General features: G+C 43.6%; 1 protein-coding gene across 3 annotated transcripts in view; it reads right to left on the bottom strand.

Annotated features, from left to right (window-relative positions):
* MCTP2 (multiple C2 and transmembrane domain containing 2) overlaps nt 1-16,067 on the bottom strand; it is a 235,533-nt gene that overhangs the window by 168,945 nt on the left and 50,521 nt on the right. For all 3 annotated transcript variants that reach the window (XM_057303625.1, XM_026510399.4, XM_057303624.1), the window contains exons 2-3: nt 13,878-14,415; nt 877-939 (exon numbers count right to left, since the gene is read on the bottom strand). In XM_057303625.1, the coding sequence (XP_057159608.1) occupies nt 877-939; nt 13,878-14,345 (531 nt within the window). In that variant the 5' untranslated portion in view covers nt 14,346-14,415. The remainder of the gene's footprint in view (nt 1-876; nt 940-13,877; nt 14,416-16,067) is intronic.

A 16,067-nucleotide genomic window follows, 5' to 3' on the forward strand; every position in this document is an offset into this window, starting at 1 on the left:
TCCTGCAGGATTCTTTCTTCTAGAACTCGTGGTGGAGCCCAGAGGAAGTGGCATCTGTGGTGTCCGCATGTGTCCTGCAGACACGTATCTACACTCAGATGCAAAGGGGCTTCTTCATTTTCTCCCCTTCCCACCAAGCCCTTCCTCTCTGGCACACCTCCTCCACGTGTCATAAAAACATTTCCGTTCACGACCACTGCGCTGTCAGCCTCCTGGGCCCGCACGTCCGTCGGGTGCATGCCCCTCCCGTGTCCTTATGTGACACACTCTGAGTGCTCTCCCCTTTGCATATTTTTCCTCTGTTCCCTGGCCCGCACTGTGGTGTCTCCTCCATTTACCCTCAGTCTTGCCTCCCCTCAACACGGCTCACTTCCCTGTCCAGGAATGCATCTGCTCCTACCAGCCACAAGGTCAACTCCAAGTCCATTTTTGAATATTCAATGAATCCAAGTCAAGTGTTGAACTACAGTGTTGCACTAGTTCAAATTTTTGTCTTTCCAAAGAGAAAGGGCAGATAAAGTAATTGATCATTCACTTATGGGACATTCAATTAATTGATTTTGTGGCTGGGCCTCCCTTGACAACCTTCTTTTGAAAGTTCCCCCATCCGGGTTTCAAAGCACTTCAGAATGGCTTCGCCTCCTTTACTGTCCCACTCAGCTGCATAGCTGCTGTATTTTTAGAAAAATCGGTCCCAGTCTGACAGATCGATAGACCCTGAATTAATCTTTTCCAGCTCTAATGTGCAAGGCCTGTCCATACCCGAAGGTGGGTACGGGTCCATGTGCTTTAAAAACAGGCAAGGAAATACAGATCCACACATTTGATAAGAAATAATATTTCCTTTAGTGTTTGTTTTTAAGGAACGTCACTCACAGATTGTTCTTCAAATTGTTGGGAGGTCAGAGAAGCATTCAGATCACCACTTCCACATAGCTTCTGTAAAAAAGAAAGAAAAAAAAAAATCCCGCTTTCAAAAGGCAAAATGGTATCAACCTACAGGGATATCCTTTATCGGGTCTTTCCCTCTGAGTCTGCCATCTGTGTGCTCAGGTTCAAGTGTGCAGGCTGCCTGGCGGCACGTGTGGCAAGTCCTGGCAATAAAAGTTTGATTCCGTGGGGCCCCTCTGGCTACAGCCTCTCTACCACCTTAGCCATCGATCAGAGTGTGGGTAAGGCTGTTATTCTGCTCTACCACTAGGCTGCTCCGTTATCCCTAGTTCATCCAGGGTTTAGCACGCAAGCAGCTTTGTTCTGGTGAAGGCAATAGGAGCAGCAGAGTCACCCCACCTGGTCCCTCTCAGGGTGGGACTGCCTGGCCCTCTGCCACCAACGAGAAGTGGACAGATCACGTGCTGGAGACCTGGGTTGGTTGCTCAGGAGGAAATATTTCAAAATGTGAGCTGGGAGACCTTCCTGCAACCATACTTTCATTGAGTCCATACAATCACCAACCAAAAAGGAAGAAATGCAAATTCGGAATGGATGGTCTCAGAATGGAAGGTGTGTGGGTTTCCTAATTGAAGATACCTACGAAACAATCCCCCAGGGCAATGAAATGGGCAATGGTCAGTAGTTAGTGGAGGACACAGTAGGCATGTCCATTGTCTTATATGCACAAATGCAGGGTCCAGAGGAGCTCTTGGACTCCTTGAGGGTTTCTGGACTGGAGATAAGGATGGCTGTCTGCACGGAAAGGCAGAGTGGAAGGGAAGTGAGCTAATGGTCTTGCAGCATTTTGGATATATTCCTGTTTGGCTGGTGTATTCCCATCCCAGCCCTACTGTCCCTGAATATAATTCACTTACTTCAGAATCTTTCACCAGGATCAAGGGTGAGTTCCAACACTTCACCCTTTCCCCTAGGGCTCCCAGCATTGCGGTCACTAGAGGCCCCCGACCCTGGAAGGACCACCGCTGCCCAGCGAGGAAACGAGCCCTGAGCCCCAGTGTGGGAGGCCAGTTAGCAGACCGGAAAAGGGGCACCAGCAGGGTCTTCTCTCCTCACCTCCCCCTCTGGCTCTTCATACCTCCTATGTTGCTCTATGTAAAAACACACCCAGGTAGGTTGGACAGGACTACCTGAAGACTGCTTTAGGAACCTTACACAGAACCTGACTCAACTCCCCCAGTTTCTAAAGATTTGCCCTCATGCCTTTTACACCGCACACTATTATTTCCTGGAAGCCTGGCAACTCTTCTGCTTGATTTACAAAGCCAATAGAGACCGGCCACGTCTTCAAGGGCAGAGCCAACAAAGTACAATCTGCTGTCTGATCCTGTGTAGCCTGAGACCCATCAGTAATGTCTCCCATTTTAGGAAATACATCAAAACTCCACTTCATCAAGCCTGTTCGAAGGTAGTTCCACAAAGCTACCAGCGCTGGGCTCAAAATTTCCAGAGTGCATAGTTATTAGCCAAAGATCCAAAGATCATGGTGGTCCAGAATCTTCTATTGCCAAGGAGAACAGCAGGTGGCTAGGAGCTTTGAAGCCGTCACCCCTCAGAGGGCACACCAAACACGCTCTCCCCCAAATTGGCCTCACTGTACTTAATGATAACATTAATTAAGGGACCAAATGAGTCCACATAACCACCGCCACTTACATGCTATCAAAAATGAACACAGAGCTTTTATTCAAATATGCGGTAAGTCTTCCACTTACAACAACATGGAAATTAAATGTGAAGAATGACATTAATTCAATATTATGGCTGGTTTTACTCACAGAAAAGTCACAGAACTTAAAGTTATGGTTCCCACAGCCACCGTAACTGTCACACGCCATATATACACACCAACGAAGGAAAGCGATCACCGTAAAGAAGAGCAGAAATGCTACGCAGGCACCGAGGACCAAGTTATGGCCGCTGGGGGACACATAACGTTGAATATTCCCTTCCATTCTACATACAGCCTAACGTATTATCCACTGAGTAGAAGTCACATGATTTCACTTCCTTGTAAACCTAGTGACTACATCAATGAGTTTTTCTTGAAAAAGAGCCCAAGTACGATTTTCCTCATAGGAATCCCTGGTATCCCACAATCTAGAATGTATTTTTGCTACTCTCAACAAGCCTAATCGAGCACTCTGTTTTTTTATTTTACTTTTGAAAAGTTAACATACAAAAAACTGACTTTTGGCGTATGTGTACAGAACTACAATTTTTGACACACGTGTATATTTGTGGGACCACCACAACAATCCAGACAGAACAGTTCTCTCCCCCGATAACACTCTTTCATGCTATCCCACTGGAGTTAAACCATCCCCAGCCCACAGCAACCAGTTACCTGTCTTCCTTACCTTTTCCAGAATATTCTACACATGGACTCACTCTGTATGCAAACCTGACATCTGACATCTTTCACTCAGCACAATGCCTTTGAAACGCATCCAAGTGGTCCTCTGTATAAATTGTTCAAACGTTTTTCATTGTTGACTAGTATTCCATTGTATACATGTGCCATAGTTTATCCAATATGTGCTGGCTTCAAAAAATTTCAACCAAATGATTTCCAAGGACTCAGGGAAAGATAAATAATTTTGAATACCATCAATGTTAAAAAATTTAATATGACAGGGGCGCCTGGGTGGCTCAGTTAGTTAAGTGTCCAACTCTTGATTTCGGCTCAGGTCATGATCTCAGGGTTGTGAGATCAAGCCTTGCATCAGGCTCTGCCCTGGGTGTGGAGCCTGCTTAAGATTCTCTCTCCTCCTCTCCCTCTGCTCCTCCCCACCCCACCATCATGCATACTCTTTCTCAGAAAAAAAAAAGTTTAAAATGACAAAACAGGCTAATTACTTAGAAACATTGAAAAATACAGCACCAACATCTTGGCATGAAAATTAGTACAAGGTTAGCCATCTCTCACACATCTCTCACTGCTGCTTCTTGGATGAGTGGTTTTATGCTTTTGGTTTGGTTTTGTTTTTAATGACAGAGAGTTTGCATTGGTATTTCCATTCTACCTAAATAGAAATTGGTGGGAAGGTAATATATTTTGCATTCTCTTTAGATGAGAGTCCTGTATCGGCAAGAATGCAAATATATTAAGATTCAGCAGGATATGGGGAGATACTAGCATGGATGGGGTAATTATATCAAAAAAGAAAATCTCCCCTACTCACCAAGGATCTTAAGAGCAAAACCACTGAGGAGGGTAAACATTTTCCTTTTGTGTACGCTAAGTGTGATCTTGTACAAACACCCCCTCCCACGTGGCTCATGTGCAGGCTCTCACCATGAAGTACACACAGGAAGTCAAATTATAAACCATGTAAACAATCACTGGGTATTTAAACTTCAGTACAAGGAGACATAAACCCACACCCAGAAAAGCTAAACGAGTAAAATGCTGGCCGAGAAGAGCACTTCTACAGTCTCTGAAAAATACTCAAGAGTGTGTCAGTATAGCAAAAAATACATGGGATACATATGTACTTAATGACTGCACCTGTCGAGGTTCCTGAGCATTGGAACACTCTGGAAGACAGCATTCATGAACACAAATACATATAAGACAAAGGAAGTAGCAAAATGAGTGAAGGGGATGGGATGGCTAAACACCCCAAGGCAGAGCCTGGATACGGTGACCAATCAAAACAACCCAGATGGCACCAAAAGGACAAAATTAATATGTCTGTTCAGAAAAAATGAGGTCTACCAACTGGCTGAGTCTACCTATTAAATTTGTACACAACTTTTCAGGAGACTATTGATCATACAATCAAGGGCTACCTGTTTAGTTCCCCCCCAACACCCCCAAGATTGTTCTCTGTGATTACCCTGGAATAATGATATGCAAAATGGAAGTCACACAGTCACGCGTGTGTATGTGTGCACGCGTGTACATATATACCCTATTCAATCACATGTCGGTATAAAGCAGTGGTCAGCAAAGTCCAACCCACCACCTGTTTTTATAGATAAGGTTTAAACTTTGAAAAGCAGCCCCACCTATTCATGTATATATAGTCTATGGCTGATCTCATGATACAATATCAGGGCTGAGAAGTGGCAACAGAGGTATTGTGGGCCACAAAACTAGACATATTTATTATCTGGCCTTTCGTGGAAAAAGTTTGCCAACCCCTGTATAATCAACCTTTCTTTTCATGCTCAGTAATATTTGTCCACTGACCTCCCACGCATTGTTTTCACACTAGTTATCAGTAGGTGGTTTAAAAGAATAATGGTCCCCTTTACATTTGCTTTAGTACTTTACAATTTACAAATACACAACGCACCTATTAAGTGGCCAACAGGCTGTCATGGGTATCCCCAATTTACAAATAAGGGAGCCAAAGCGAAAAGGATAATTGGTTGCTGAAGGGAAACCAAAGAGTTAGGCCTTCACTTGAGTGTCTTGGGTCCTCCACTCTTTTCACTGTGTCCCAACCGTGTCCGGATCCAGGAGAATCCAAAAATAGAACGCCCAACTCTTTGCAGGGTGGATAAGACTTGGGAATCAGAAAGACCTGATTTCGAATCCCACTTGTTCTACTTCCTAGTTTTATGTCCTTGCAAACATTTACTTAAAATTCAAGACATGGGAACATCTCCAAAAGGGCCAGAAAAGATACTTACCTTACAGATTGTTAGTAGAAAAACTCATTCATTCAAAGGCTATCACCGGGCCAGACACTAGGCTACTTGTATGCAGAGGGAGGCAAACAGATGCGGTCCCATGAGATAATACTCATATACTGTACGTAGCAGAGTTCCTTATATATAACCTCTCAGAAAGTGGTCCTGGTGTTGCTTTTCTATTAGTATGTTATATTACTAGTATGATTATTATTAAGACAGGGGATGTGTTTAGGAAGACTGGAGGAAAAAAACTCAAAGAAGGTGGTCAGCCAAATAAGCCCCTCCCTTCGTTCCAATTGTCCCTTCCACTCTGACACTTCCATCATGACAGAGAGAGAGGGGTTGGCTAATGAAGTCTCAGGACAGTCTCAGGAGGTGTCCCTTTTCACGCATGGCTCATTGGCCTAGACATGCTTCCTCCATGGCTCTCCTCCAAGGCAAACCTTCCACTTACTGCTATCCCCAGGGTCTACAGCAGGTGTTACAAGCACCAGCTGTATACTACCGATCCCTGCCTATGAGCAACACCAGTATTGAGCCCACAGGGCTCCTTCATATCCTACTCCTTGGTTCCCCCAGGTAGTCTCACAGGATTGCCCGACAGAACGGGACAGCCTGCCTGACTCAGCCTCCGACCATTGCCCCCTGACACCATTGCCCTGCTATTCTGGAAACACACCAGGCACTCTCCTGCCTCCCCGAAGCCTGTACACTTACTGTTCTCTCCTCCAGAGATACTCTTCCTCCAGACACGCACACACCTGACTTCCTCGCCTTCTCTGGGTCTCTGGAGAAATACGACCAACCCAGAAGAGGTCTTTCCAGACCACTCTGTTCAAAACTACCACCATGACCCGAGCACTCCCAATCGCCTTCTCTGCTTTGCTTGTCTCCATCATACCTAGCCTTCTCTGAACATATCTGTAGGCTGCCCCCGTTGGGATCAGGATGAGATCTCCATGAGGAAGTGGATTTTTGTCTGCTTTGTTGACTGCTGTGTTCCTGGTGCCTAAGCAGCAGCCACATAGTAGGCACTCAACAGAGGAGAAAGGAGTGCGGGAAGAAGAAAAAAGAGGCCAACCCCGTGAAAGACCCTGGAATGTGGCTGATGGGCCTGGTTCGCTGACACCATGATGGTGAGTAATGATTTTGCAGATAAGTCACGAACAGTAAGGAACACGTCATTGAAGGGTAAAGAAACGAATGTACCTGTTGAGTTGTGCCAGCTGTAGACTATTTCCTCTGTACTGGTTTGTCATTGTGCTTCTCTGTGGTCACTAAACTGAAGCTCTGTGGTTGCCTAGTAGTGTTTCTGGAAACATCCCGATACGGTGCTTCTCTAAACCACTCAACTAATCTGCATAAGCTAGCACCAAATCTAGTTATTTAAAACCCCAACTGCCAAACGAAATGTCAGGAAATCCCCAGTGGGGGATTACATGGATGATGAGGTGTTGGGGGGCAATAATCCTTCCATTCAGGATTATTAGTTGCTGAGCATGATAATAAGGCCATTCAACTACTATAATTACCCTCGCCTTTAAAAGGACACAGTGGACACACAAAAATAACTATCTTCCTTTGAGGGGCGCCTGGGTGGCTTACTCCGCTGAGGGTCAGCTCTGGATTTCGGCTCAGGTCATGGTCTCACGGTGGTGGGATCGAGCCCCTCATTGGGGCTCCATGCTCAGTGGGGAGCCTGCTGGAGATTCTCTCTCTGCCCCTCCCCCCACTTGCATGTTCTCTCTCTAAAATAAATAAATCTTAAAAAAAAAAACCTCCCTTGATTACCAATTTTTTTAGATCTCCAGCTCTGAGTTGTCGCATTTCCAAACTCCTGATGCGCACAGAGTTTTATGCACAGGGCTTGGATTCAAACCATCCTGGATTTAGCTCCTGGCTCTAACACTTACTAGCTTGACGACATCAGGTAAGCCATTAAACCTTCTCAGCCCTCATGACATTCTGGAAAATGTAATGATAAAAACCACCATAATAACTCTAACAAAGACAACTATAATCGTAGCAGGGAGTCCATGTTAGGTGTTTGTGCTGCCACATATTTCTGGACTAACAGCCTTCTATTCTTTCAGCCTTAAAATTTTACTTTGCACGAAACTCAGCTACTCGGCTTTACTTCCCATCTGAGTCTGAGGCAACATGCCCCCCTCTTCAAGCCCTTCCTGACCACCTGCTATGTGACTCCTCTCCACTCACCACAACCAGTCATCTAGCATGGACCAGGGGATGGGACCACCTCAGATACGATCCTTAGTCATTTTTTCCGGTATCTGGGCCTACTCTCAACTCCACCACAACCCTGAGGACGGGAACGAGTGGCAACTTTCTGTATTTTCTAAATACCTGAGTTTATGAGGCAGGAGAGAGTTATCTTTTAAAATAAGTACTGGGGAATGAAGTGAGAAGAAAATGCAAGAGAAAAAAGAAAGAAGAAAGAAGCTACTCTCCCTCTGGGTCTCCTTAACTGCAGCTTCTTCATATTTAATCTGACATTTAGGAACACCTTTAGAGTTCGTCCTCCCCCTTTTACCCCCTCCCCTCAAGGCCTCCTCCCCTCAAGACCTTCCCCAACCCAGCTGAACTTCTCGCAGCCCCACAGCACCTAGCATGGCCTGTGGCTTGAAAATCAGCTGCGGAGAAACATGAGTCAATATACGTCATGTAGTGACACCTGGGTGGCTCGGTCAGTTGAGTATCCAGCTCTTGGTTTTAGCTCATGTCATGATCTCAGGGTTGTGACATCAAGCCCCACACAGGGCTCCACGCTCAGCCTGCAGAATCTGCCTGAGATTCTCGTTCTCCCTCTCCTTCTCCCCCCCTTCTTAAATAAATGATTAAATATTTTAAAATATGTATATATATATTTTTTTCACATAAACAAGGTTTGCAAAAAGCTGGGACAGGAAGAAAAAAGGCATCGTGTCTATTCTTTGGGAGCTTCCAATCTAATAAAAGATGTCAACGTCTAAACAACCAACCAAATACAAGGTGGTGGATGGGTTTGGCAAAACAAAGGCAGGGTGATGATACTGATTGTACAGTCGGTGTCCTTTACCACCTCCCATGCCCAGTTTTGGTGACAACGGCAAGCAGAATAAAACTGTAAGACCACCTTTCATCCATCAGAGGCCAGACATACAAAGTCATCTTAAGGAGGCAGTCTGGTTGCCAGGCAACCATGCAAGGCTATCAGCCTGACTGAAAGTGATAATTACACAGCTAATAAAATAATGTGTCAAAAAAAAAGTGGGGGGAGAGATCATGCAAGAAAGCCTGGGTGAAAGTTTGGACTTTCCTCTGAACCCTATGGTGGGAAAAGAGAGCCCATCCCACAGGACTTTAAGAACCTTGGCTTCATGGCCTTGGCAGAATGGCATGTGGATGTGGACGTCGTTGGCCCAAGCAAAGTGTGAGTATGTCAAGTTCTCATTTGGAGTTCAATCCCTATTGTGAAATGGATGGCATACCAGACACCATTCAGTGGAGAACCTATCCATTCTCCTTGCAGGGATTTGTGTTCACAAAACAATCTCCTGATTCTATGTGACTTCTCATATAGACTGACTTCAACGAGTCAATACACCCAACAGATTCTCCAAAGTATTTCCAGGCCCTGATATAATTATTGCTCACTCCACTTGAATGAAGTTGATGCTGATTATGATTTGACTCCTCAAATAACTTGACAATAATGAAACAGTGAGTCATGGGTTTTGGGTTATCATGAGTCAGTCCTCCGAGCCAGATGGTCACTGGACAGTTAGTACAGGTCTTGGAGGCTGGTGATCTTCTCAGGGTCTTACCCAGTGACACCAATTGCTGACTACCAATTTGCCTTCCCTTCTCTACCCCCTCTACCTGTTCCAAACCCTTTCTCCTTCTACAGAATTCTACAGAAAGCAGAATGAGGTTAATGTTCAATGACAGCAAAAGTGGCATGCTACGTACAAAGGCAGGGTGATGATATTGATTGCACAATCGGGAAAACCCAGGCAGGAAAGGAGAATTACAGCTGGGCCTTGAAGGGTGAGAGGATTTCCATAAGAGAAGAAGAAAAAAGACAGATGTGAGACGGATCAATGAAGATTACAGAGACCATGAGAAGCAAGGAAAGGGAATAGTCTAACATCATTCACAGGCTTTTCACCAGGGCCACCAAGTGAATAATGGTGATGTTGCCAAGAAACAACAGTCTGTATCCATCAGGGCACTTCAGAGAGACAAAATTCTGTCAAAACAGAAGTTGAGATCGGGTTTCTGTGGACTATCCAGTGTGGTATGAATCTGGGGCCCAAGACAAGGTCTGGAGAATCTTCTTCTCACAAATGCATCCTTTACTCTAAACCTACTTTCTTCCACTTTGGTTTTAGGGCTGGTTGAAGCACCTGCCTTGAGACTATCCCAGGGTTCCATGTGGCCTCCTTGTTCCTCCTCCCTCTTGATTTTCTTCTTTGCTTTCTCATTCCATTTCCCCATAACTGCAAGCACACGCCTCACTTCATTGCTGATCCTGGCAGGACTGGGAAAAAACTGGAAGCCATTCAGATGACACCATTATTTGGGGGTCTTATCCCACAGCTTCAGGCTCAGCCTTGAAGTTTCCCTTGGACATAAAACATGTGAGACAAAATCAATGGGTACTCCGATCACAGATGTTCCTTTCTTTACCCCTCCCCGCTCTGGAAAGCTACAGACAAAATCAGCTACACCAAGGATACTCCGCAAGCATCTGATTGTCCTAGTGGTACACCAGGCTTGTCACATGCCAACCATTTCTTCCCTCCTCATTGCTTTTCCCATTCCACGAAAGTGATAGTACCCTGTCCACTATTCATTAGGAAGAAAACAGATGACCCATATCTTAGGTACGGGTTCACCAACCCCAAAACTCACATGATGGATTCACCGGGACTTCCGTCTTCATTGAAAAAAAGGCAGAGAACACATTCAGGTTTAAAGCTCGTATCGGACTTGGGCTGAAAAGTCTACACCTGTCTAAATCTCTCTGTTTTCAGTTAATATCATACAGAAAGAAATTTCATTTACAGTATGCTTCTTTCCAAAAAAACCCAAAAAATAAACAAAAAAGTCTGACTTTAATGAAACCATAAACTGAACAGAACTCACAATAAAGGCACTGACAAAAGCTGTACTAACCTGAATACGCACATTACTATCATTGATTTCCTCATACACAAATAGTGATTGAGCACATGCTACGTGTCAGGCACACAACAAGTTCCTAAGAAAACAAAGAGAAATTGGACATGACTCCCCTAGACCTACCCATAGACCAAATTACATAGCCTAGTGGGGAAGATAAGCAAGAGAGTGGCTAACTTCTATACCACGTAATAAACTCTAGATCCTCAGGTAGTGGGAGAAGCCTACCCAATATGGTGGAAGGGAGCTCAAAATGGGGATAGACAGGGCAATGGACTTGACCACATGTGATCCTATAGGTCTGATTAGCTGCAGCCCAGGCCCTCCATCCTCTGCAAACAGGAAACCAAGCAAATACACAGCACTCAAGTGGCCATGGGGGGATCAGTCTCAGTTTCTACCTTGTACATCCTAGAACAGGAAAAGAGAAGCAAAAGATTCGTATTCAAAAAAGAAGTTTGGAGCCACCTGGCTGGCTCAGTCAATGAAGCACGCAACCCTTAATCTCAGGGTTGTGAGTTCGAGCCCCATGTTCAGTACAGAGATTACTTAAAAATAAAATCTTAGGGGCGCCTGGGTGGCACAGCGGTTGGGCGTCTGCCTTCGGCTCAGGGCGTGATCCTGGCGTTATGGGATTGAGCCCCACATCAGGCTCCTCTGCTATGAGCCTGCTTCTTCCTCTCCCACTCCCCCTGCTTGTGTTCCCTCTCTCGCTGGCTGTCTCTCTCTCTGTCAAATAAGTAAAATCTTAAAAAAAAAAAAATCTTAAAAAAAAAGTTTGTTTTCTTTTAAGTGGGTGAGTTAAAAAGGAAAGTTATGTAAAATAACTCTGTATTCCAAGATTTTTTTGCATGTAGCCCAGAGAAGAGAAAGTAACCACTAACAACCATCCGTCAACCATCCATTTACCATTGCGAACCATCCCCTCAGCACAGCCTACCTTTCCCAGCACACAACACACCAGAAAGTTCCTCAAACCTCTATGTCAGGTGCAGCAAAATGCTCACCACCCCCAATTACCTCACCCACACTTCAGGCCTGTGTCAGCCATACTTCTTCACCTATCAAATCTACGCCAGTTTGCACAAAGCAAACTCACACGAATGCCTGTCAATCCCGATGCACTGATATCCTCCATCCACTAAGCTGCCAAGAGGCAAGGCTTAGATGTTTTGCACAGACAGTTCCAATATCTTCTTGCCTCTTATGCTACCTTTAGAGCTATACAAAGCTGTCTCTTAATACATCATAACTTGAAGACAGGGTCACTTTCCTATCCATCTCTATTTCAAGTCATAACCTTTATGGTATCTGAGTTAGGGTAGGTATTCGGATATATAGTCAGCAAAACAACTTCACAGCACTAACTTAAAAAAAATTATTCTAGGGGCACCTGGGTGGCTCAGTCAGTTAAATGCCTGACTCCTGGTTTCAGTTCAGGTCATGATCTCAGGGTCCTAGGATGGAGCTGTGCATCAGGCTCCCTGCTCAGTGGGGAGTCTGCTTGTCCCTCTCCCTCCTCTCCTCCCTCCATGCTCATGCTTGCTCTCTCTCTCATTCTCTCTCTCATAAAAATAAAATCTTTAAAAGAGTAATATTAAAAAATTATTCTAATCTGAGAGTGTTAACTTATCAAAGCCAAGAAACCCACCCAGTTTTTCTGATCAGTTAATAATGTAACAAGAAGGTTAAGATCAACTTCAGTATCCACGTGATCCCGGCGTTATGGGATCAAGCCCCACATCAGACTCCTCCGCTGGGAGCCTGCTTCTTCCTCTCCCACTCCCCCTGCTTGTGTTCCCTCTCTCGCTGGCTGTCTCTATCTCTGTCGAATAAATAAAATCTTTAAAAAAAAAAAAAAACTTCAGTATCCAATTCGACATGTTACCCGTTTCACACTGAACTATGAATTATTAATTATGTTTAATAATTCACCTGATTTATATTTTGATTAGTGGAAATACATATTTCAAATTTATAAACAACAGTAAAAACCATAACATTGTTACAAAAAGAATTTCATAAAGGTAAATGGTAAGGAAAAAGACAATTAAGCCAGTTAATGGTGACTTATCATCATGTTTCTAAAGGAATCTGGTCACAACATCCTCCAAATTCCGTAATGACAACCAAATATATCACACAATTAAATATAAATATATGACACACAATATATGACACCCCAATATATGATGGGATTTGGTTCTGAAAGAAAAACCAAAACTCCCAGTTGAATATCCAGGTTTGTATTGCAGTTATAACAGCAACCTGGAATCCCCACAAAAAAAATTAACTTCTTCTCTCAAAACTGCAACCTACTGTAGTGTCATTAATGGGGAATTTACAAAAAAAAAAAAAAAACTGATTAAACTGATCACCAAGATTTAGTAATCTGGGGCTGAATTTATTTTAAACTTATTCTAGAAATACAAGATCTGTCTCATAATTGTATTTGGCTCTTTTATCTTATCGAAATACTAAAGCTTTGCAAAATCAATGAATCCATAAGGATTTGCATCCTTCAGTTTATTTTTGTTTTTTAAGAGAATGCAAGTGAAGCTGTCCACAGGCAAGTGAGTCTTGTCCACATGGGCACAAGCACAGCCAAACGCACACACATATGCGTGAGACCAGAGCAAGTTCAAACTCTCCGACAGTCAAAGGGAGACACACATTCATACATTTCTTAAGAATATCAACATGCATTTTTGTCTACAGTAGGACTGAGCAGTGGTAGAGAGACAGACAGACACACACACACACTTAAAGCAAAAAGTTCGAGGAAAAGTTATGCTTTTAATTTCTTTGCCAGGGAGACGGAAAAAGGAAAACTCATCCAACAGGGCTTTTAATGCCTTAAAGTATCCCAGAGAGGTTATTTGTACGAGTTTTAAAATACATAGAGGTCAACCCTAAAACGAATGGGAGCAGTGGGTGCAATCAATATTACCTGAATTTAAATTCTTGTAAATGACATCCTCTCCATCCAAGCTAACCACAAAAATAACTCAACCAAATTTTCCAAGGGCAATGAGTACACTTCGAAAGGAGAGAAAAAGAGAAAGGAATAGGAAAGTGCCCAGCCCTGGTCTCACCTCTGGCTCTCCCAGTGCATCCTCTCCAATGGGAGATTTCTGGAGCAGATCCAAGATGCCATTGCTGGAAGGCCTCCTGTCCTCGGCAGGAGAGGCATAGGCCTCCTCGGAGTCTGTTTCCACCACGTGGAGGTGGCCTGCTTCTTCCTGGCTCCAATCCAATTCTTCTTCAGACTGCTTCAAGGAGCTACTGCTGCTCTTGGGAAAGATCCCTGCCGTCGATAGGCTGCTGGGCACCGAGGTGTAGGATGACTGGGGCCCAGAGTAAGGCCTCCCTTCTGGGGCCAAGGCCTCAGCCTCCAGGAGGTCAGGGACAGAGAGGCTGAGGCGGCGGTCCAGGGAACGCCGTGCCCTTAGGTCTAGGGGCTTGTTCGGGTTCTTTTTCACTCTCTTCTTGCTCAAGTTGATTAACAAAGGCCTGGTCCGCTGTTTCAAAGAGCCCCAGACAGACGGTTTATCCATATCCATGACTGCGTGAGGACCAAGAAAGTCACTCCATGAGAGAGCGCCTTTCTAGAGCAAACAACTTCAGCGGCTCCTAGAAAACACAATATAAGGAGAATATAAATGAGCCTTCTTGGTGGTGTCCAAGCCCATCAAAGTGTAAAACGTGACTAGAAAGTCTCACCTTTCCACTAAGTGACCAAGACTGAAATATTTGATTGGTAATGTCTACAAATATTTTTTTTTAAAAGCATTTTTAAGAAACTGAATTTTTGGGGCGCCTGGGTGGCACAGCGGTTAAGCGTCTGCCTTCGGCTCAGGGCGTGATCCCGGCGTTATGGGATCGAGCCCCACATCAGGCTCCTCTGCTGTGAGCCTGCTTCTTCCTCTCCCACTCCCCCTGCTTATGTTCCCTCTCTCGCTGGCTGTCTATCTCTGTCAAATAAATAAATAAAATCTTAAAAAAAAAAAAAGAAACTGAATTTTTAAGATTTCTATCAAAGTACTTAGAGAAAAATTCTAGTAATGAATGGAACTATGAGGTTGATGTGAAAAGAACATTTCATAAGAAGACTGCTTCCTCTGACTTAGTTCACTCAGCATAATGTCCTCCCTCCCGGTTCAGCCATGTTGTTGCAAATGGCAGGACTTCCTCCTTTAATATGGCTAACTCATATTCCATTGTATATACACACATTTTTTTACCCATTCATCCCTTAATAACCACTTAGATCGTTTCCTTACCTTGGCCACTGTGAATAATACTATAGTGAACAGGGGAGTGAGGAAATGCTGATTTCATTTTGGGAGGATATATATACCCAAAACCATAGGATACTTCTAGTTTTAGTTTTTTGAGGAAACTCCATATTGTTCTCCATGTGTCTGTATCAGTTTACCTTCCTACCAACAGTGCATAAGGGCTCTCTTCCTTCCACATTCTCCCCAAAACTTGTGATCTCTTGCTTTGTTTTTAATAATAGCCATGTATAGCTGAAGTTTGCTAAGCAAGTAGATCTTCTATGCTCTCACCACATACACACACAAATTGTAACTATGTGAGGTGATGGATATGTTAATTGATTGTGGTACTCATTTCACAATGCATATATAACTAAATTGTCATGTTGTATACCCTAAAAAAATATATAGATATAGATATAAATATAGATATAGATATAGATATAGATATAGATATAGATATAGATATAGATACACACACACATATACATGTATATATACATGTAATTTCTACACATATAATATTTGTTTGTTTCCTGAATAAAACTTGGGGGAAAAAAGACTACTTTCTTATGTCCTCTCCAGGGAAAGCAGAGCTAAAACTACCATAATAACAGCATCTTTAACCAGTATGATCAAATAACCGATGCCTTTCAATGTCTGAACCAGGGTAGGCAAAGAGTTTCTCTATGAAACCAGTTGTAAATATTTTAGACTTTACAGGCCACATGGTGTGTGATAATTACTCAATTCTTCTGTTTTGGCACCAAAGGAGACCTGGACAACATCTGTGTGAGTGTGGCCATATTCCAATAAAATTTTATTTACAAAAATGCAGCAGAGTGCAGTTGGCCAATCCCTGCTTTAAACTTAACACCTTCCTTTCCAGTATGACAGGTGCATTTTGAAGGACAAACACATACTCATGTCAACAAAAATTCCACCTGATACCTTAAAACTTCATAGTAAAATAAGGTTGCCTAAAGAGAAAAGCATTTATGGAAG

The sequence above is a fragment of the Ursus arctos genome, unplaced genomic scaffold, assembly GCF_023065955.2.
Source record: "Ursus arctos isolate Adak ecotype North America unplaced genomic scaffold, UrsArc2.0 scaffold_28, whole genome shotgun sequence".
In the NCBI taxonomy this organism is placed as follows: Eukaryota; Metazoa; Chordata; class Mammalia; order Carnivora; family Ursidae; genus Ursus; species Ursus arctos.